The sequence below is a fragment of the Bombina bombina genome, chromosome 4, assembly GCF_027579735.1.
Source record: "Bombina bombina isolate aBomBom1 chromosome 4, aBomBom1.pri, whole genome shotgun sequence".
Taxonomy (NCBI): domain Eukaryota; kingdom Metazoa; phylum Chordata; class Amphibia; order Anura; family Bombinatoridae; genus Bombina; species Bombina bombina.
In genome coordinates this window covers 340,710,998-340,735,073 of record NC_069502.1, presented here as the reverse complement: position 1 = coordinate 340,735,073, position 24,076 = coordinate 340,710,998, and the positions used below count along the sequence as shown (strand labels likewise).

General features: G+C 39.2%; 1 protein-coding gene across 1 annotated transcript in view; it reads right to left on the bottom strand.

Annotated features, from left to right (window-relative positions):
- The window catches only part of RSRC1 (arginine and serine rich coiled-coil 1), a 1,121,477-nt gene that overhangs the window by 59,345 nt on the left and 1,038,056 nt on the right, over positions 1-24,076 (bottom strand). The window contains exon 8 of the mRNA XM_053710087.1: positions 15,792-15,898. Coding sequence (XP_053566062.1) covers positions 15,792-15,898 — 107 coding nt within the window. The remainder of the gene's footprint in view (positions 1-15,791; positions 15,899-24,076) is intronic.

The following is a 24,076-nucleotide window of genomic DNA, read 5'->3' as shown; positions in this document are numbered from 1 at the left end:
CAGCTTAGTTCCTATAGTAACATCAGAAGCAGGATAGGTTTGAGAAATCTAGCAAAATGTAACAAAAAAGAAAAAATAACATTTAAACAAAATATTCCATTTCCTCAATATAGCAGTTTCAGGAATGGGAAAAAATGCTTATGATAAAATCCTTATACAAAAAGTAAAATCAAAAGCAAGCATCATAGCACTCTATAATATAATGAGAGCAGCGAGCATTAGAGGGAGAGGCTTAACATAACAAACTTTGTCGCCAAGAACGATGCACTGAAAAGACACAACTCGCTTTATAAAAGGCGCGACTTTGGGCCAAAAATGACGCAACTCGTGTCACAACAGATGTGAACCTTGCGCCAAATATGACGCAACTCGCATCACAGCATGCCAAAAATGGGGAGCGTCCACGGCTTCATTCCTTACTGTTGGGAAATACAACACCTGGCCACCAGAAGGAGACAAAGACACCCCAGCCAAAGGTTTAAATATCCCTCCCACTTCCTCATTACCCCAGTCATTCTGCCGAGGGAACAAGGAAAAGTAGGAGAAACATTAGGGTATAAATGGTGCCAGAAAAATACAATAAATAATAGGGGACCGTCCATAGACAAGAAAAAACGTGCGGGGGCCGTGGCCGTGGACCCTAGGAAAGGAATTTATCTAGTAAGAATAAATTATGCTAAAAAACCAGAAATATGAGTGCGCTCAGGGGCTCTACCAATAGATAACTAGAAATGGTGTCCTAATGTGGAATAGTCTGCTATAAACTTTTACTGTTAGTAAATATATACCAATAGTTTCCTTCAACAAATTTATTATATATCTAATAAAATATAAGTATACAGTTCATAGGTTAAATAATAAGATATATACAGTTCATAGGTAAAATAAGGTGCACCTTATAAATTATCAAAAAATTTTTTTTTTTTTTTTTTTAAATTAATAGAAAAGATAAAAAGGTAGAGAAAAAATGGTTAAAATACATGTACAAGACAATATTATCTGTTGATAGTATGTAAATGGAGATGCTGCTACGGTTAGTATGTTAGCAATGTCCAAGAGGTGATTGTAATCTGCACTACTGTTCCTTAAGTGTGAGTATTCTGCACCACTGTTTCTTTGCTGCAAATAATACAGTTTGGTTTCACTTTCAGGTATTTGCTTTAAGAAATCAGTCACTTCAGATTGTACAAGTGTTGGCGTCTGGGTGTGTAGAAGGTGTTTTCACTGGAGCCGTAATAGTTTTAAAGCCAGAGGGGTTTAGTACTCACCAGAATCCGAAAGCGTGTATCACTCTAACCGCTTTCTCCGACCTGCTCTCCTGCGGCGTGCAGTTGGCGTTCAGGCAGCCGTTGGGAATTTTCTGACGTGTTTTCGTCACGTATCACGTGTCTGCCCGAATAGCCAATCTAGCGGTCGGATTACCGGTGTACTTTTCAAACCCACTCTGTTCTAAGGGTTTTGATGTAGGTGAACTTTTCAGTGTCAAATAAACACTTTGTTGCTTAGTCTTTTTTGTCTTTTTCCTTTTAACCTTCACACTAATATCCAAAACGGGTGTTTAGGCTGGGTAAACCGTTAACATATATTTCAATGGGTAAAAGGTTCAAAGTGGTTCCTTCACAATCTGTCCATAAAGAGCTGGCCAGCTACACAGGACTGCTTCACATCAACGCGTTTCAGCTGGAGGCTTTTTTCAAGATCAAATTCAAGAATAAATTATGTTTTCATTCCTAAGATAGGGAGAGTCCACGGCTTCATTCCTTACTGTTGGGAAAACTATACACAAGCTCCAGAGGACACTGAAGAAATAACGGGAGGGAACAAAAAAGAAATGGTGGACCCTATTCTGAGGGCACCCAAGCCTGCAAAACATTTCTCCCGAAAGCTGCTTCAGCCAAAGCAAAAACATCAAACTTGTAAAATATTAAAAAAGGATTTAAGGAGGACCAGGTAGCCGCCTTACAAATTGAATCCATAGAGGCTCTCGTTCTTAAAAGCCCAAGAGGAAGCCACTTCTCTAGTGGAATGAGCCGTTATCCTCTCAGGAGGATGATGTCCAGCTGTCTCGTAAGGTAAGCGGATGACACTCCTTAAAAGATAGGGAAGTCGAAGTAGCCTTCTGTCCCTTACGCTTCCCAGAATAGACAACAAACAAAGAGGAAGATTGTCTAAACTCCTTAGTAGTCTGAAGATAGAACTTCAAGGCGCGAACCACATCCAAATTGTGAAGTAAGCATTCCTTTGATGAAGAAGGATTAGGACACAAGGAAGGAACCACAATCTCCTGATTAACGTTGCGATCTGACACAACCTTAGGAAGAAAACCTAATTTAGTACATAAAACTGCCTTATCTGCATGAAAAATCAGATAAGGGGACTCACACTGCAAAGTAGAGGTCTCATAAACTCTGCGGCAGAGGCAATAGCCAATAAAAAGATAACCTTCCAAGATAACAATTTAATGTCAATGGAATGCAGAGGCTCAAACGGAACCTGTTGCAAAACCCGAAGAACAAGAATTAGGCTCTAAGGAGGAGCCCCAGATCTAAACACAGGTCTGATCCTAATCAGAGCCTTAACAAAGGACTGCACGTCTGGAAGCTCAGTCAGTCTCTTGTGCAATAAAACTGACAGGGCTAAAATCTGTCCCCTCAGGAAACTAGCAGAAAGGCCCTTCTCTAGCCCATCCTGGAGAAAAGATAACATCCTGGCAACCTTGACTCTGTGCCAGGAAAAACCATGCTCTTCACACCAGAATAAGTAGGTTCTCCACACCTTGTGTTAGATACGCCAAGTAACTGTTTTACGAGCTTGAATAAGAGTATCAATGACACTCTCAGAGAAACCTCTCTTGGCTAAGACTAAGCGTTTAATCTCCACGAGGTCATCCTCAGAAAATATAGATTTTGATGAACAAATGGACCTTGTAACAGCATGTCTCTGCAACAAGGTAACTTCCACGGAAGCGATGAGGACATCCCCACTAGATCCGTGAACCACGTCCTTCGCAGCCACGATGGAGCAATCAGGATTACTGATACACGCTCCTGCTTGTTGCGGGCCACCACTCGAGGAAGAAGCTGCAATGGAGGAAAAAGATATATGAGTTTGAACCTTTATGGCACTGCTAGTGCATCTATTAGATCCGCTTGGGGATCCCTCGACCAGTACCTGGGTAGCTTAGTATTGAGACGGGACACCATGAGATCTATCTCCGGCGTCCCCCACTTGCTGCATATCTCTGCAAACACCTTAGGATGGAGAGACCATACCCTGGATGGAAGGATTGCCTGCTGAGAAAATACGCCTATCAGTTGTCCACACCCGGAATGTGGATCGCTGACAGCGAATCTGAGGTACTTCCTTCATCGCCAAGGAACTTCTCCTTCCCCGCTGATGGTTTATGTAAGCCACCGAGGTTATATTGTCTGATTAAAATCTGATAAACTGGGATGAACCTATAAATTGCCAAACCTTCAAGGCCTTGAAAATTGAGTCCACAACCCCTGTGCCTTCCTGGCACCCCAAACAGCTCCCCATCCGAATAGACTTGCGTCCGTAGTCACAATCTCCCCGGATGGTCTTAAGAAGCATGTTCCTCGGGACAGATGATCTGGATAGAGCCACCAAGAGTGTGATTCTCTCAACTGGCTGTGTAATACAATCTGTTGAGGCAGATCTGAATGATCGCCGTTCCACTGCTTCAGCATGCACAGTTGTTAAGGTCTGAGACGGAACCTTGCAAAAGGAATGATGTCCATGCAGGACACCATGAGACCCATCACCTCCATACAGTGAGCCACAGAGGGACTCAATGAGGTCCAGAGGGCAAGACATGCCGAAGTTAGCTTTCAATGCCTCTGGTCTGTTAGAAATATCCTCATGGATATGGAGTCTATTATAGTACCCAGGAATTCCACGCTGGTACTTGGGATAAGAGAGCTCTTTTCCAAGTTTATCTTCCATCCATGTGATCGAAGAAGACTGAGAAGGGACTACAAGAGGTCTTCTGCAAGACGAAAGGATGGTGCTTGCACCAGAATATCATCAAGTATGGGGCTACTGCAATTCCCTGAGTTCTGGCAACGGCTAGAAGAGCCCCCAGAACCTTTGTAAAGATTCTTGAAGCAGTAGCTAGGCCAAATGGAAGGGCAATGAACTGGAAGTGCTGGTCCCGCAATGCAAACCTCAGGAACTGAAAGTGTTCCCTGTAGATTGGAACATGAAGGTAAGCGTCCTTCAGATTTATAGTGGTCATAAACTGGCCTTCCTGAATTAAAGGAAGGATGGACCTTATCGTCTCCATCTTGAGGGAAGGGACACTGAGAAATTTGTTTTAGCACTTTAGGTCCAGAATTAGGCGGAAAGTTCCCTCCTTCTTTGGGACCACAAAAAGGTTTGAATAAAACCCCAAAATGTTTTCTTCAATAGGCACCGGGACAACAACACCTAAGTAGGATAGATCCCGAATGCACCCTAGAAAGAGATCTTTTCTGCTCTGGTAGACAGATTTGAAAGAAGGAATCTGCCCCTTGGCGGATGAGATTTGAAGCCTATCCTCTATCCCTGAGATACCACCTCCAGGACCCACGGATCCTGTACGTCCTTGAACAAGGCATCTGAAAAAAAGAGACAGTCTGCCCACTACACAATCCGATCCCGGATCGGGTGCCACCCCTTCATGCCGATTTGTTTTCAGCATGTTTCTTATTCTGCTTGGATTTATTCCAGGACTGAGCTGGCTTCCAAGTACTCTTGGGTTGCTTGGGCTTGGAAGAGGATTGCTGTTGTTGGGATTTGTCAGAACAAAAGGAATGAAAATTAGAAGATTGTCGTCCCTTAGACTTGTTCTTCTTATCTTGCGGTAGGAGGGCACCATTGCCTCCGGTAACCATAGAAATAATGGAGTCCAGGCCTGGACCAAATAAAATGTTTCCCTTGAAGGCAAGAGAAAGGAGTCTGGACTTAGAAGTCATATCCGCAGACAGAGACTAAAACCAGAGCCCCAGGCAGGCTAGGACGGCAAAGCCGTCGCATGTTCGCATCACAGATAAAAGAATTAGCAATTCTCAGAGCTTTAATTCTGTCTTTAATATCCTCAAGGGGAGACTCCACATCAATGAGTTCCGACAAAGAGTCGCACCAGTAGGTAGCTGCTCCGGCAACCGCAAAAACTGTGGCTGCCAGTTGAAACAAAAAATCTGTATGTTGAAACATCTTTCTCAGAAAGGTTTCCATTTTCTTATCCATCAGCTCTCTAAACGAAGAACTATCCTCAAGAGGTATAGTAGTACGTTTAGCAAGCATAGCGATAGCACCATCCACCTTAGGAATGGAGCCCCACAAATCCAGTTGAAAATCCGGGACTGGGAACAACTTTTTTTTATGTAAACGAGGGGGAAAAGGAAGAACCAATTCTTCCCCATTCGTTCTTAATAATGTTCACCATCTTAACCGGCACAGGAAAAGTCAAAGGAACTTTCCTGTCTTCTTAAACTCTGTCTAATTAAGGTATCATAGGGTCTTCAGGCAGCGTGGCCTCTGGAGCCTCTAATGTAGACAGAACCTGTTTTAATAAAAAACGCAAGTGCTCAATTTTAAATCTAAAGGACAGTTCCTCCGCAGCAGGAGGCTTAGATGCTAAGGACTTCAACCCAGAAAGTTCACCCTCTGAAGCTACAGAGCTTAGCTCATCATTGGATAACGGACATTATAGCTAAATCCGATAAATATTTAGATATCTCTGGGTCAGGAGAGCTATGTTAAACCTTTCTCTTGCATTTGTTAAAGCGAGGAAATGCACTGAGGGCCGCAGACACCGCCGTTTGTAACTGCGTGGCATAGTCCGCAGGAAGAAGGCCCGCTCCGGATGGAGGATTAGATGTGCTACGGGGAACTGCATGTGGAGTGAATAATGTAGCAAGGGTAGTAATCTCACAAGACGCCGAGTCCTGAGAGGTAGATGGCTCAGAGGGAAAAAGAGCCATAGCAGGCTTGTCTCCCTTCTTAGACTTTCTAATGGTGTTAAGGCATGTGGAACATAATTGTGTGAGCAGGAAACCACGGCCTCCTCACAATAAAAACAAGTATGATTTAGTACCCTCTAACATGTCAGAGTCCTCCATAGCTCATGTTATACCCACAGGATGACACAAAAAAAATGTTTTTTATTATAGAAAACTGCACCTTTATACTCCCAATGGCTGAGGCACTCACCACCTCTTAGACCCAGACAGTTAACAGAGGAAACGCTCTCCTCAGGTTCAAGTCTCAGCCGGAATGGAGGAAATGAACATAGACTACACCCGGTCACATAGAGTGCAAGACAGTACTTCCCCTGTTATTACAAGTACAGTAAGTAATAAGAGCTGTGCAACACTTTCACAAATGAAAGTGAAACCTGTTTGTTCCAGCCAAAAACACACAGTCTATCAGCCCAGGAAACAAAATCACACAAAGCTGCATGTAAATAATACACTGATTAATTAACCCAAACTGTTCAATAAACTCCCTTCAGAGGATATTAAACCTGGATCCTATCAAGGTATAAAGGAGCCACACTGTGACCCTGTTATAGCGTTTTATGTGTAAAAATTGAAACAAACTTACCTCCAGGATCCATGCTGTGGAGCAGCCTCTCAAGTGTGACAGTCTTATAGCAGCGCTCCTGACATGGACTTGAGTGAGAGAAAGCAGGCAGTGAAACTCGTCAACACTGATTGCTTAGGAGCTGTTAGCAGTAGTCTGGATGGTTTCGCAGAATTTTTTTCCCTGCATCTCCAGACTCTAACTTTAATCAATACTCTCACTGAGAGGTTGACATGACTACTTAAAATTCCAGTCCTATCTCGAAGGGCAGATACCCTTTTTCAGGACTCTCTGAATCTTCTGACACTTCTCTGCCACCTCCAAACGTGACGAAAGGCAAAGAATGACTGGGGTAATGAGGAAGTGGGAGGGATATTTAAGCCTTTGGCTGGGGTGTCTTTGCTTTCTCCTGGTGGCCAGGTGTTGTATTTCCCAACAGTAAGGAATAAAGCCGTGGACTCTCCCTATCTTAGGAAGGAAATTATGCAATTTGCGTCACCGCGAGCCTAATTTGCCCGCAAAAAATTTAAAAACAGACTCCATTTAACAGCTAACCGGAACCTCAGGTAAGAAAAAAATATCTAAATTCTCCCATAAACTTAATTTCCATTCTGAAACTGTGTGACTGTAAAGGGAAATATTAACAGACCTGACTCATGGCTAATATTTGCAATATACATTAGGAACTTTATAACCTAAAGTGCATTCCATAGCTGAGAGTGTCTTAAAAATTATATATACTTACCAGAAGACACCCATCCACATATAACAGACAGCCAAACCAGTACTGGAACATATCGGCAGAATTAATGGTAAAGGAGTATAATGTTGATCTGTAAAGGGAGGCAGCAGATGAATCCCCGCAACCAAATTTACAGAGAATCCAGAGAATCGATTTCCAATAGGCAAAAACATGGTATCATCAGGCAATACTCCATTCACATCCCTCAGACAAACACTGTACTTAGAGAGGAATTGGGCTTCAAAATGCTTAGAAGCGCCTTTCACAGAAGAAATCACGTACATCATATTTCACCACCTCCTAAAGCGGCAAAGTTTGTAAAACTGAGGTATGACTGAGGTGGGAGGTTTATTTATAGGCATTTGAGGTTTGAGAAACTTTGCCCCCTCCTGGTAGGTATGTATATCCCATATGTCACTAGCTGATGGACTCTTGTCATCTATATGAAAGAAATACTTATATACTTACCTTACTGAGCAATAGCATAATAGGTGAATATATATTTGAATCTATATATTTTTTTAAGTACTCTTAAAAGGCCAAATTTGCACATTATCGGGAACATTATCGTACAATAGCACTGAGGTTCAATTTAGTCACCAAAGGTATATATTTGCCTTTGAAAGGTACAATCTGTAAGGGTACCAATATGCTCCCATGTTAAAGGTTACAGTGGGTGTACCTTTGAGGGTACTGCCCAAGTGACAAGCTGTTGTACCTCTAAAGGTACAATTTTTGCACATTTTTTTCTGACAGTGAAGTGTAGCACTATTGGCTACCCAGCACTGCATGCTAGTTAGTCCCATTCATCTGTGAATGGACATCAAGTGTCTAGATGAATTTGTGAGCTTTAGTTTACCTACTAACACAAACAAGTAGCACTATAATATATACATTTTATATTGGGAATACTGTATGGAGACTCGTTAGAACAATGTTTTTGTCTTTACAGGTTCACAAAATATCTAAGACTTTAATGGGTTAGACTACTATAAAAATACCATTTTATTTAGCATGTTTATATAGATTTTTTTTAATGTAAGGTTTATTAGCTAAGGAATGAAGTCTCCATATTGATAATATAGGATGACAAGGTTACTGATCTACAGCCTGCCCATTATAGATTAAGTGTCCAAAAGGACAGTAGATGTGAAAGTAAAGCCATCCAAGTAGATTTGTGTCAGATATAATGGGGGTGATGATCTAAGTCAACTGAAATTAATCATTTAACTTAAAACAGGCAATGATGTGCTATGAGCATTCAGAGAATACTTTGAGGAGAAACCTATAACATATTACTAGCATATGCTTAAATGACCACTAAATACAGCAGGATTGAATAACTGACAAACACACAATAAAAAAGACAATGCAATAGCACTTACTTTGAAATGTGCAGTAGAATATTTTCTCAAAGTTAATCCAATTTTTCCTCCCTCTGTATCATGCGACAGCCATCAGCCAATCACAAGATGCATGTATGTATATACTGTGCACTTTTACATATGCTCAGCAGGAGCTGGAGCCTCAGAAAGTGTACACATAAAAAGGATGTGCATGCTTTGATAATGGAAATATACTGGATTTTTAAAAATGGCTTGTTTTATCGTAATTATGGAACTTCAATTTTGACTTTAGTGTCTCTTTAATCATTTACCTTATGCGGATTACAGACATACAACAAGTTAGCAGTCTGCCTTCATGCAAGTCTGGCCTTGGGTGCCTTACAACATGCTCAGTTGTAAAGTTCTCTTTTCTTCAATAAATGGTTTCATGAATTGTGTCCTAAATAGCTTTTTAGATGTGGCACTTTTGAAGTTGAGAACACTCGACAGAGCACACAATGGCGCAACCATTCAGTGATTCTAGAGACCAGTAAGCACAGTAGGTAATTATACATCATCATGACTGGCAGGAATGGGAAAGCCAGCAATGACTTCATATGTGCTTAATGTACTGACATATTGATTACTTGTAGATGAATATATTGCAATGTATTAACAAATATTTTATGGAACTGGTTAGAAAAAAACATTAGACCAGACATCATATAAAAATCATTGTGAAAAAAATAAATAAAAAAATACAAAGCTCTAGAGATGTATCTGCTGTAAGCTTGTTTATGTGTAAAAATGTGTAAATATCTGCACAGAGAACTCCTATCTGCATAACTGTGTTTTCATCCCAGTATATCTATATATGATAATCTCCTTATTTCTTTACTCAGTAAACTATATAAACACCATATTTATTATAATCTCTTCACTTATGTATATCACCCCCACCTGTAATATAAATGAGTGTTTCACGGAAAAGATGAATCATTTCTAAAACAAATGGTTTGCAGTATTTTACACTCAATTTAAACACCGTGACTATTTACATACATATGTGTCTAGGGGAAAAAAACAACATCAGGCAGCAGCACTTTAAATATACTCCATGTAAAACATATTAAATGTCTAGAAATACAACCAGGCTAAACATGAATTATCCCTATAATTCAATTTAAAATGGTTGCTGTTCTTTTTGCACAGGGTAGAAATGTGAATAAAGACCTCGCACAGCAGTGTGTGGGAAATAAATTCCAGTTTGACCTTCAGGGCTGTCATAGTGCATGATTCTTTGTGAAGTATGTTGAGCAAGAAAACCTTCCCTCATAAACTGTCTCCTCTCCAGACATACACGACAGTCAGAGAGAATTGACAAACTCATTTCAGGTTGCGTTCAGCATCCCACCCCACTGTCAATTACTTTGGAGATGATAAGTTGCATAGAATATAGTTTAGCTCCAATGCTTTGCAAATAGCTAAAATACATATATTTAACCTATACACGGCTGCATGCTGCAGAACACACAGCCTGATTAATCATGTGCCTTGCCATATATTAATTCTCTCTTTTTTTTATCTTGTTCATATTCTTGTAATAATATATTCTGCAATTGTGGGTCAGTACTAAACACAAGGATAGTGAGAAAAACACTTTCCTGTCCAGGACTGAGGAAGAGCAACTTGCATTATTTTTCTTCTTAATTCTGCTAGTGAAAAAAATGCAAAAAAATAATCTTGTGACCTTATGCACCAAAACCTAGATGGATCACTCTTGCACAACTACTCAACAGCGTTATTATACTTGACCCAAGAAGAGACCATAACATACAAGGAGAATGAGATCTCACCTTAAAGAGGAGAACTTTTTCAAGATCTAGGCATAATTATTAAACTAATTCAAGTTTTATTAGTTAGTACATGCAATTGAAATGGCGGACCTAAAGTAGATGCAACACTCACATACAACTAGAGATGCAACAATCCAGGCTATAAAAAAGTATTGAAAAAAATAAAATAAAAAAGGTCAGTAACCACAGAAGGGATGGGAGACACGGATCCTTCCCTTTAAATTGAAGACCTTTTACATTAGATTGTGAGTAATCTTAAGTACAGTGCTGTTTTAAACAATGGTTTAGCTGATTTATAAAGAATACAGATATGAAACATTTAAAGGAATTAAAGGAACATTCCTTTAAAGGGACAGTCTACTCCAGAATTTTTATTGTTCAACAAGATAGATAATACCTTTATTACCCATTTCCAAGTTTTGGCAAACCAATACGGTTATATTAATATACTTTTTACCTCTGTGATTACCTTGTATCTAAGGCTCTGTAGACTGCCCTCTTATTTCAGTTCTTTTGACAGACTTGTATTTTAACCAATCAGTGCCCTCTCATAAGTAACTCCATGGGCATGAGCACAATCTTATCTATATGGCACACATGAACTAACGTCCTCTAGCCGTGAAAAACTGTCAAATGGATTCAGAGGTGGTCTTCAAGGCCTTAGAAATTAGCATACCTAGTTTTAGCTTTCAACTAAGAATACCAAAGAGCACTATGCGTATGGGGATAAACAAAGGTTTAGATTAATGCAAATGCTTCTTACTAATCTGACAGCTAAAAGTTGGGGAATCTGCAAATATCACCAATTAGGTAGAAACAACAGGATTCTCACTAACAGAAACCCTAGAAGCCTGAAAATGATTCATCCTCAGCCTGATGAAGATGTAAAGGATGTCTCACAATCTCCTGTAGTGTTGTTAAATAACGTATTCCATCTATCACCCAATATTGCAATCCTCCACATGGAATGCTTATGTGATTGGGTCCTAAGACATTTTAAAAATGATCAGAATCTTCAACGTAAAACCCCCAAAAATAAGCTAAAAACATAAATTATGCTTACCTGATAATTTCATTTCCATCATTACAAGGAGAGTCCACAGCTTCATTCATTACTTGTGGGAATACAGAACCTGGCCACCAGGAGGAGGCAAAGACACCCCAGCCAAAGGCTTAAATACCTCCTCTCCTCCCCCAGTCATTCTGCCAAGGGAACAAGGAACAGCAGGAGAAATATCTGGGTATAAATGGTGCCAGAAGGAAAACAAAAGAAATTTAAGTCTGCCCAGCGGAGAACCGGGTGGGAGCTGTGGACTCTCCTCGTAAGATGGAAACTAAATTATCAGATAAGCATAATTTTATGTTTTCCATCTAATACGAGGAGAGTCCACGGCTTCATTCATTACTTGTGGGAAACAAATACCCAAGCTCTAGAAGACACTGAATAAATAACGGGAGGGTAAAAAGGTGGACCCTAAACTGAGGGCACCACGGCCTGTAAAACCGTTCTCCCAAACAAAGCTTCAGCCGAAGCAAAAACGTAAAATTTGTAAAACTTTGTGAAAGTGTGTAAGGTGGAACAGGTAGCTAGCTGCCTTACAAATCTGCTCCATAGAGGCCTCATTCTTAAAGGCCCAAGAAGAAGCTACAGCTCTAGTTAAGTGAGCCATAATCCTCTGAGAAAGCGTATGTCTCGCTGTCTCATAGGCCAAATGAATCAAGCTCCTCAGCCAAAAGGATAAAGAAGTGGAAGAAGCCTTCTGCCCCTTATGCTTCTCTGAATAGACAACAAAGCTGAGGTTTGTCTGAAATCCTTAGTAGCCTGAAGATAGAATTTCAAGGCTCGAACCACATCCAAGTTATGAAGTATCCGTTCCTCGAAGGAGGAGGATTAGGACATAAGGAAGGAACCTCAATATCCTAATTAATATTACAATCAGACACCACCTTAGGGACGGCCTTATCTGTATGAAAACCAGGTAAGGAGGCTCACATTGAAAGACCGCTAATTCAGACACCCTGTGAGCCGAGGCAATGGCCAATAGAAAAAGAACCTTCCAAGACAGAGTCTTGATTTCAAGAGAATGCATAGGCTCGAACGAAGCCCCCTGCAAAACCAGATTCAGACTCCAAGGAGGAGCAGAATGTATAAACACAGGTCTGATCCTGGACAGAGTCTGAACAAAACACTATATCAGGGAGCTCTGGCGTAACACTGAAAGCGCCAAAATCTGTCCCCTTAAGGAACTGGTGACAAGTCCTTTCTCCAAACCATCCTGGAGGAAAGAAAGAATTCTGGATACCCTGACCTTATGCCAGGAATATCCACGAGATTTACACCAAAGTAAGTAGGTCCTCCACACCTTATGATAGATGCGACAGGTGACCGGCTTTCTGGCTTGAATGAGAGTATCAATCACCCTCTCAGAAAATCCTCTTCTGGCTAAGACTAGGCGTTCAATCTCCATGCAGTCAGCCTCAGAGAATCTAGATTCTGATGCACAAAGGGACCCTGTACCAGCAGATCCCTGCAACTGGGCAACCACCACGGAGGGGACGATGACATCCCCACTAGTTCCGCAAACCACATCCTCTGCGGCCATGACAGAGCAATCAGAATAGTTGACACTTGCTTCTGCTTGATGCGTGCCACTAAACAAGGTAGAAGTGGTAATGGAGAAAATATGTAAACTAGGGTGAAGCCCCAAGGCACTGCTAAGGCATCTATCAGCTCTGCCTGGGGATACCTGGACCGCTACCCGTATCTGGGTAGCTTGAAGTTGAGTCTGGACGTCATGAGATCTATCTCCGGAGTCCCCCAATTGTTGCAAATCTCCACAAAAACTTCTGGGTGAAGAGACCATTCCCGAAGGATGAAACGTCTGCTGAGAAAATCCGCTTCCCAGTTGTCCACACCCAGGATGTGGATCACTGATAGCGAACAGTCGTGGGCCTCCGCCCACACCACATTCGAGAAACTTCCCTCATGGCTAGAGAGCTTCTCGTACCTCCCTGATAGTTGATGTAAGCCACCGAGGTAATGTTGTCCACCAGGAATCTGATGAACTTTGACGACCCCAGGAGAAGCCAAGCCCCCAGAGCGTTGAAGATCGCCTGAAGTTCCAGGATGTTGATCGGGAGAAGAGACGCCTTCCGATTCCACCTCAGAAACTTTCTTTGTAAGAAATGAGACCTATTTCATTGGTATAATATTAAAGGTCAGTGCTTGGAATTCATATTTCAATATAACTGTGCTTTAAGACCTTATAAGTGAATTAGGTGTGAACCACTACAGGATTGCAGACCGCTGCCTTAGAGGCAGCGGACCAGTTAAGGAGCAGCGGTCTTAAGATCTCTGCTTCATAACTGCTGTTTCTGGGAACTCATGTAGATTTATAGGTTTAGGGGTGGAGTCCTTATGATGTCATTCAGAGCATACCTGAGGACAAGTAGAAGAAAGCCCTCCAATAAAAAAGTATATAGGTCAACATCTTTGCGCCCAATCGTAAGCCTTCCGAGCCAACAGGAGATAGTGTGCTTTGAACAGAAAGAGCTATACAATCTCCCGGAGAATCCTCAGAGCCATTTAGCGCACCTGTGTTAAGTCTAAAAGAACCAGTTATGGAGAGTGCTGCTCAAAGATAGAGCAACAGGACTCCTGTAGTGCATCAAGCCCTGTCGGATTAGCGCGGTCCTGATTCCCTGTGCTAAACAAACTGGGGATAGCACTCCTGCAGTGTGCCCTAAGTTGCTGGGTTAGCATGCCTGGTCTCCTGTAGCACGTTCTGTTTAGCGCAGTCCTTCTCCTAAAGGGGTGATCCAGCGGCAGATCCTTGTAAGTGATCTTGACAGCAGCAGATCCTGAATTGCAATTTTAATGGAACTACAAGGCCAGTATTGGGGGAAGGAGGCAATGGGTATGAGGCAACATGGCAACTGTAGTTACCAGAAATAAGTATGACAGAACTGAAGGCGGCCAGGCACAATTAACTGTCACTCCTTTCCTATTCAGGGTCATATGAGGCCCACCGTACATGATAAGACAGATATGGAGAATGAGGAAGAGGAAGGTTAATTCACTGTGTGTTACTGGTAACCAAGAAGTTAATCAACTCTGTGTGCCTGTTTTATAGGAAAGCGATTAAATCAGCGTAATCTTACTGAAAACCAAGGTGATTAAAACTCTTTTTTTATATGAGTTACAAGCAACAGAGTTAAAGTGAAGGTCAATTTTGATTAACTAGTGCCCGGTTTTTAATATTCCTATTAAAAACAAGGGCACTTTAATTAATCAAAATTGACATTTCACTACTTTCTTCAAAAACTTACCTTTTAATCCTGGCAGCCGCTCCAGCACTTCCTCCGCCCATCACAAGCCGTCTTCACGGGTCCAAAATGACAAATCTGTCTTCCTCCAATCACGGCATTGCAGCAGGCCAAGATTCCCCCCTAGCCGTGATTGGAGGCAGACTGATTCGGCATTTCTGACGTCTGCAGAGGCTTCCGACAGCCGGGGGAATCGCTGGAGTGGCTGCCAGGATTAAAAGGTAAGTTTTTGAAGAAAACAGTGAAATGTCAATTTTGATGAATTAAAGTGCCCTTGTTTTTAATAGGATTATTAAAAACCGGGCACTAATTCATCAAAATTGACCTTCACTTTAAGGCACTGTATTGGTTAATAGAAATCTAGGGGTTATGTCACAAATATTACATATACAAAATAGGCAAACAAATATAAGAGCTAGAAATATTTTAAACATGTTGCTTTGGATCATATTTGTTGGGTAACACAAACAAACATATTGAGGATAACACAAAAAGATTCATATTATCCAAGAAAAAATGAACAATATCTAGAAGATGTGGAGTCTGCAACTTAAGTAACTATGTCTTGGGGCATATAGAAAAGATTAAAGAGTATAAACAACAAATACACTTCTTAACCTGAAACCAAACGTACCAACTCTATAGTGATTCTAATGCTTCTTAAAAATCAGCTGTGAATTTAAGTTTGTGATGCCTTAGGCACAAATAATATATGGTCAACGATATTTGCCACGTTCAAATAATTATGTATGTTCCACATAAAAATATTTTCAATAAATGAATGAACTAAAGAACATTTTAGATACCTACAATGTTTCATAAAATCCATTATTGTTTCAATACACTTAAAAGGTTTAAACAATAAAGTAAAAATATTTTATGGGACGCACAGCAACAAAGTAATAGGCCTCACACTAGACAGGATACAAACATACCAATAAAGATTATACTTACAGTTTTTGATTCTCTGCTTGATCGAAAAATTTGAGGGACAAAAGAATCATCCTCAATTGCTTCGATTTCCTTTACGCGTTTCACTTGTTCTTTTAAATCTGACTGATCTGCAAAAGAAAAAATAGGAATGTTACAAATGCATAAAGGTAAGACTGATGCAATTTATAGGAAATATGTGTTTCATAGATGTTATTTATTATTAAGCATTAATCAAAGAAAAAAACAGACAAATGTGTGCAGGCATCAATCACCAGCTAGATCTCACTAGTGTAGGATATGTACATATTCTTTTTTAACAACGGATACCAAAAGAACAAAGTACATTTGAAAATAGAAGTGAATTTTAATGTCTTAAAATTACATGAACTATCTGAATAATGCAGGTTTAATTTTGGTTTTCCTATCCCTTTAAGGCAGTTAGATGTGGGGTTAGCATTTAAAGGGGCAGTCTACAATAGAATTGTTATTGTTTTAAAAGATAGATAATCCCTTTATTACCCATCCCCCAGTTTTGCATAGCCAACACACTTTTTACCTCTGTGATTACCTTGTATATAAGAACCTTCTTCCAGCCCCCTGATCACATGACTGTGACTGTTTATTATCTATTGTCTTGCAGTTAGCATTGTGTTGTGCTAAATCTTAAATAACTCCCTGTGCCTGAACACAGTGTTATCTATATGGCCCACGTGTACTTTCAGTCTCTTTGTGTTGAAAAGGACTTTAAAAAGCATGTTATTAGAGGCAAACTTCAAGAGCTTAGAAATTAGCATATGAGTCTGCCTAGGTTTAGTTTCAACTAAGAATACCAAGAGAAAAAAGCAAATCTGATGATAAAAGTAAATTGGAAAGTTTTTTAAAATTACAAGTCCTATCTGAATAATGAATTTAATTATGACCAGACTGTCCCTTTAAACCCCTCAATATCAGCACTTCAAAATCATTGAAATCTGTAAGACCCAAAGTTTGAAAGGAATCACCTGCCCTTTCAAAGGGTGCCTTAGGGATGTAATATTTAATCACAAATTTAAAAATAAACAAAAACGACAACAACAAAAAACACACATGCTTTCCCCCCGTTTGCAGACTAGAGGCTTCTAGGCACTTATAATAGGTTGTCAAAAAGTTCTAGAGACCCCCATGACCCCTTTTTCTAAATACCAGAAGCCCCTCTTAAACATAAAGACCCTGTATAGCCAGGTGATCCCTGTGGTTTGCTGGCATGTATAAATATGCATTTGAGTAGAGACTCATGGGAGCCCAAAGTTATATACATATAACCAAAGGTCCTTTTTATATGAGGATAACACCTTCTATTGACAATAGAGTTTAGAAAAAAAACACTTCTTAAAACCTTGTTTATTGCATTTCTAATATAAATACACATTTAAACTGAAAGCTCTCTCAAACTCCTTTTCAAAATACTTGTTTAACAAAGTGTCAAAATTTACATTTTATTACCAAAACACCATATTTTGAGAATGTTTTTTTATAGGATATTATACAGCAAAAAGAAAAAAGTGAAGAAAAACTGTTCAGGAATTTTTGCAATAAACTGAACTTAAAAGACATGGAGGATTGAAAATCCAGATTTAAAAATGTTTACATGTGAATCTAAGTCCCACAAATCAATGTCGCGTATAGATATCTTCTTGATAAATGAGCAAATGTTATCGTTGGATCTGAACTCACAGATTAAAGATATAGTGATCTCAGATTATGCGATAATAAATCTTGGTAAAGATGTAGATAGGCCTAGGGCTGAACGGGCAAACAATCCCCCCCCCTAAATATCTTGTACATGATGCCAATTTTTTTTATCAATTTTTAGTCAAAAAATGGAAAGAATATGTCATGCTAATAAGAATTAATTTTATAAGATTTGAATTTTCGGGAAGGTCCTAAGGCAGTATTTACGTGGTGAAATAAAGGCTTATCTAGTGAAATGGAAAGAAAAACAATAGCTAGAGATATACAATTAGCAAATCAGTTAAAAAAAACATGGAGTAGCTGTAAAGAGGCTAAAATAGAAAGGGACATATTTTTAAAATGAAAAGGGGCTAAGGAAGATATGAAAACAAGAGCTTTTTTCAGTCATAATGGGAGATTTGCTAAATTTTTATCAAAAATATTAAAGACAGGGAAGGGTAAGAAGATGATTCCTAGCATTAAAAAAGGGGACATTATATACACTTCTCCAACAGAGATCAGGAGAGTAATATGCGACTACTTTCAGGGAATATATGCGGCAGGATGTTGTAATCATAATGCAAAAGAAGCATTTTGGAATAAGTTATCTTTGCCAAGACCAGCAAATGATGTTCTCCAAGAACTCAATAGACTAATTACGGAAAAAGAAATTCTGGGTGCGATGAAAAATGCCAAGCTACACAAAGCCCCTGGTCCAGACCAAATACCAGCTGAATTCTATTTAATGTTAAAAGACTAGATTAGAACTAAGCTAACAAAGCTTTTTAATAATTATTAATGTCTTAATAGTTTAAATTTGCAGATTTTTTTCGTCATCTATAGTTACACTTATAATTATACCAAAAAAAGATAAAGACCTGGAAAATCCTAGTTCATATAGACCTATCAACCTATTGAACAATGACTATAAGCTTCCCACCTCAATAGTAGCAGAAAGACTTAAAAACATTTGGCTAGATTACGAGTTGTGCATTAAGGTAAAAAAGCAGCGTTAACAGGTCCTAACGCTGCTTTTTTACGCCCCCGCTGCTATTACGAGTCTTGCAGGTTTAGGGGCACCGCACACTTCTTTGGCCTTACCGCAAAATGACTTCCTTAAACTTCGTAAACCATTTTTTCTATGGGACTTCCATAGTGCCGGTATTACGAGTCTGTCCTAGGAGGCCAAAAAGTGAGCGGTACACCCTCTACCTCCAAGATCCGTAACGCATTCTATAGTCAGTAGTTAATCGTTTTATGGTACAACGCCATAGCATAAAACTCAAAACTAAAGTGCTAAAAAGTACACTAACACCAATAAACTACCTATTAACCCCAGAACGAGGCCCTCCCGCATTGCAAATACTAAAATAAAATGTTTAACCCCTAATCTGCCGCTCTGGACATCGCCGCCACTATAATAAACATATTAACCCCTAAACCGCCACACTCCTGCCTCGCAAACACTAGTTAAATAATATTAACCCCTAATCTTCTATCCCTAACATCGCTGCCACCACCTACATTTATTAACCCCTAATCTGCCGTCCCCAACGTCGCTGCCACTATATTAAATGTATTAACCGCTAAATCTAAGTCTAACCCTAACATCCCCTAACTTAAATATAATTTAAATAAATCTAAAGAAAATTACTATTATTAACTACATTATTCCTATTTAAAACTAAATACTTACCTATAAAATAAACCCTAAGCTAGCTACAATATAACTAATAGTTACATTGTAGCTAGCTTAGGGTTTATTTTTATTTTACAGGCAAGTTTGTATTTATTTTAACTAGGTAGAATAGTTATTAAATAGTTATTAATTATTTAATAACTACCTACCTAAAATAAAGACAAATTGACCTGTAAAATAAAACCTAACCAAAGTTACACTAACACCTAACCTAACCCTACAATTAAATAAATTCCCTAAATTAAATACAATTAAATAAATTAAATTAGCTAAATCACAAAAAAACACACAATAAATTACAGAAAAAAACCCAAAACAAATGACAGATCTTTAAACTAATTACACCTAATCTAATAGCCCTATCAAAATAAAAAAAGCCCCCCTAAAATAAAAAAAACCCCTAGCCTAAACTAAACTATCAATAGCCCTTAAAAGGGCCTTTTGCGGGGCATTGCCCCAAAGTAATCAGCTCTTTTACCTGTAAAAAAAAAATACAAACACCCCCCACCCACACAACAAACCCCCCCCAAATAAAAACCTAACTAAAAAACCTAAGCTCCCCATTGCCCTGAAAAGGGCATTTGGATGGGCATTGCCCTTAAAAGGGCAGTTAGCTCTTTTGCGGCCCAAAGCCCTAACCTAAAAATAAAACCCGCCCAATACACCCTTAGACCGGACATCCATCCTCAAGGAAGCGGCAGAAGTCTTCATCCAACCAGGTCGAAGTCCTCAACGAAGCCAGGAGAAGTCTTCAGCCAAGCCGGGCAAAGTGGTCCTCCAGACAAGCAGAAGTCTTCATCCAGACGGCATCTTCTATCTTCATCCATCCGATGCAGAGTGGCTTCAATCTTCAAGACATCCGACGCGGAGCATCCTCTTCATCCGGAGTCTACTTACTGAATGAAGGTTCCTTTAAATGATGTCATCCAATATGGTGCCCCTTAGATTCCGATTGGCTGATAGAATTCTAGAAAGGTAGAAAAAAATCCTATTGGCTGATCCAATCAGCCAAAAGGATTGAGCTCATATTCTATTGGCTGATTGGAACAGCCAATATGATTTAACTTCAATCCTTTTGGCTGATTGCTTTCAGCCAATCTGAATCTAAGGGACGCCATCTTGGATGACGTCATTTAATGGAACCTTCATTCAGTAAGAAGACTCCGGATGAAGAGGATGCTCCGCATCGGATGTCTTGAAGATGGAGCCGCTTCGCGTCGGATGGATGAAGATAGAAGATGCCATCTGGATGAAGACTTCTGCCAGTCTGGATGACCACTTCTCCCAGCTTCGTTGAGGACTTCGGCCCAGTTGGATGAAGACTTCTGCCGCTTCCTTGAGGATGGATGTCCGGTCTTCAGAACAGTAAGTCAATCTTCAGGGGGTTAGTGTTAGGTTTTTTTAAGGGTGTGTATTGGGTGGGTTTTATTTTTAGGTTAGGGTTTTGGGCCGCAAAAGAGCTAACTGCCTTTTAAGGGCAATGCACATCCAAATGCCCTTTTCAGAGCAATGGGGAGCTTAGATTTTTTTAAGTTAGGTTTTTATTTGGGGGGTTTGTTGTGTGGGTGGTGGGTTTTACTGTTGGGGGTGTTTGTATTTTTTTTTACAGGTAAAAGAGCTGATTTCTTTGGGGCAATGCCCCGCAAAAGGCCCTTTTAAGGGCTATTGGTAGTTTAGTTTAGGCTAGGGTTTTATTTTATTTTGGGGGGGCTTTTTTATTTTGATAAGGCTATTAGATTAGGTTTTAATTAGTTTAAATATATTGTAATTTATTATTTTCTGTAATTTAGTGGTTTTTTTGTACTTTAGCTAATTGTATTTCATTTATTTAATTGTATTTAATTTAGGTAATTTATTTAATTGTAGTGTAGTGTTGGGTGTTAGTGTAACTTAGGTTAGGTTTTATTTTACAGGTACATTTGTATTTATTTTAGCAAGGTAGTTATTAAATAGTTAATAACTATTTAATAACTATTCTACCTAGTAAAAATAAATACAAACTTGCCTGTAAAATAAAAATAAACCCTAAGCTAGCTACAATGCAACTATTAGTTATATTGTAGCTAGCTTAGGGTTTATTTTATAGGTAAGTATTTAGTTTTAAATAGGAATTATTTAGGTAATAATATTAATTTTTATTTAGATTTATTGTAATTATATTTATAAGTTAGGGAGGGTTAGGGTTAGACTTAGGTTTAGGGGTTAATACATTTAGTATAGTGGCGGCGACGTTGGGGGCGGCAGATTAGGTGTTAATAAATGTAGGTAGGGGGCGGCGATGTTAGGGACGACAGATTAGGGGTTAATAATATTTAACTAATGTTTGCGAGGCGGGAGTGCGGCGGTTTAAGGGTTAATAAGTATAATGTAGGTGTGTTTAGGGCTGCGTTACTGAGTTTTACACTGCGTTTTGGCAGGTGTTAGACTTTTTCTCAGCCGGCTCTCCCCATTGATGTCTATGGGGAAATCGTGCACGAGCACGTACGACCAGCTCACCGCTGACTTAAGCAGCGCTGGTATTGGAGTGCGGTAAGAAGCACAATTTTGCTCAATGCTTACTTCTTGCCTTTTAACGCTGGGTTTGTAAAAACCCGTACTACCAGCGCTGCAGGTAAGTGAGCGTTGAGAAAAAACTGCTCGTTAGCACCGCACAGCTTCTCACACAAAACTCGTAATCTGGCTGTTTATTAATAACACCCAGATCAAACTGGATTCATGCCAGGTAGAAACTCTTCTAAAAATATAAGGAAAGTACTTTTAGTATTAAACCACTACTGGAATGAAACAAAGAAAGACCCCAAAAAGGATATGACAATTATAACACTAGATGCGGAAAAGGCATTTGATTCGATAGTCTGGGATCACCTATTTACAACAATAATCCAAAATGTTGTGTTGACTACAACAGTGTTATATTAAATCATAACAATGTGACTCTTGTGAAAAACTCCTCTTCTGAGGTCCCAACAAATGCGGATATCACAGAGTAAACAGGTTCATAACCATTTCTTATATATACACAAGACTCGTATGTAGCTTATATAGAGGGCTTACCACTCCGGTGTCAGTCAGTAGCTGTATGGTTTGAACACGCGATTCCTGTCCCTGATATGATTGCGAAAGCAAAAAACTTGATTATTCTCGTTGTCAAGGCGTTCACTCTCTGGTGTGAATGCGGTACCCGGTCCTCTATGAATCCGTCAGGTAAGTCAATATAGTTTTCCATAAATGTGGGGTAAAACCTTGCAAGTGCTGTGACTATGCCCTGGTGGGAGATAGTTTTAAATCTACACAGACAGGATTGTCTTATAAAATAAGACAATCTATCAATTGTAACTTGGTTTTCACTGTTTATCTTATTACCTGCTCATTTTGCAATTTTCAATATGTTGGGCTCACTTCCAGGAATCTCAAAGATCGAATAAGGGAGCATTTGTTATCTTTAGACGCAGAGACCCCTAAGACCCCAGTTGCAAAACATTTTTTTGAACACACCAATAGATTAAGTTACTTTCTTTATCAAGGGAAGTCACACTGGGAGCTAGAGGGGGTGATAGATATCAGGCCCTTGCCAAAAGAGAAATATTTTGGATATATACTCTAAAAACAGGTCACCCACTAGGGATTAACAAAATCAGTGATGTGAAACTTTTTATAGATAGATAATAATATTTATCTACACAATCCAATAATATTATTTCTTTTGATCTATATACCCAGTGTGTGCATAATAAATTAATGATAAATAGATAAAGACAAGACATCATAAATTGATTGAAATAATGTATCTACATTTCATGCCTTTTTGAACCACTTAGGTCCTGCTGGCAGTTTTGTTTGTTTATTTATTATTATTAACAATGCGCACTTTAGCTTAATATCAGATGCTGCTACAATGATAGCATGGATTTTATAATGTGTCAATTCGTAGCCTTTGTACAATGTTGCAATTGTTAGCTATAGCCTTACAGTTATATCATCTATTAACTAACACTGTCTGGTGACTGTCTTTGCTATTATTTGCATTTATCTTATATACCTTTAATATGCAAGGGCTTTTTGACTGTATTTAAATGATGTTACCAACTTTGAATAACTAAGTTGCAAATTTTGCGTGTAGGCTTTGGTTTAGCATTGTATCTGTTACAACTTAGAATGTTCCCATTTTTGTTTTATTTTGTTTTCTTTTTGTATTTTAAACCAATTGTATTATACACTCTTGTATTTTTGTTATGCTGTCACACTGTTGGAGTCTTTGATAAGTTCAATTGCAGTTTTGCAACATAGGCTAATGGACATGAAATAGTTAATGCGCAGGTGTGTTCTGCCTTTCTTGCTTCAATGCGATTGGACTTTTCGAATTCTCTTAAGTGTTTAAACAGCTGCTCGTAGTGTTCTCCCAGTGCTCTGATGAACTGCCAGCAAGGCAGGAAACGCGTCAGCAGTGGAGACTCCAAATGTGCTGTGCCAGGTCTGTTTTAACGAATCCAATAAAGTGATATTTTAATATACAATTATTTCTCTCACTTCTAATCCTGAAAATACTGAACTGTGATAACTGTGTGGTAATCACCTATTTACAGCCTTATCATATTTTGGTTTGACAGGGTACTTTCTTAACTTTGTCAAATTGATATACAAGGCCCTCCACTCATTTCTATTAATTAACGGGGAACTTTCTACAAAGATAGTCTTAGCAAAAGGCACAAGACAAGGATGCCCAGTATTCCAGGTACTTTTTAATTTATCTATAGAACCCCTAACGATGAGGTTCCGGCAAGATATAGAGGGTATTCAATTGGGGGATAACAAGTTGATCTTATCTCTTTATGCAGACAATTTGCTGCTTTTCCTGTCAAATTCATCACATAAAATACCTCGGTTGCTAGATATAATT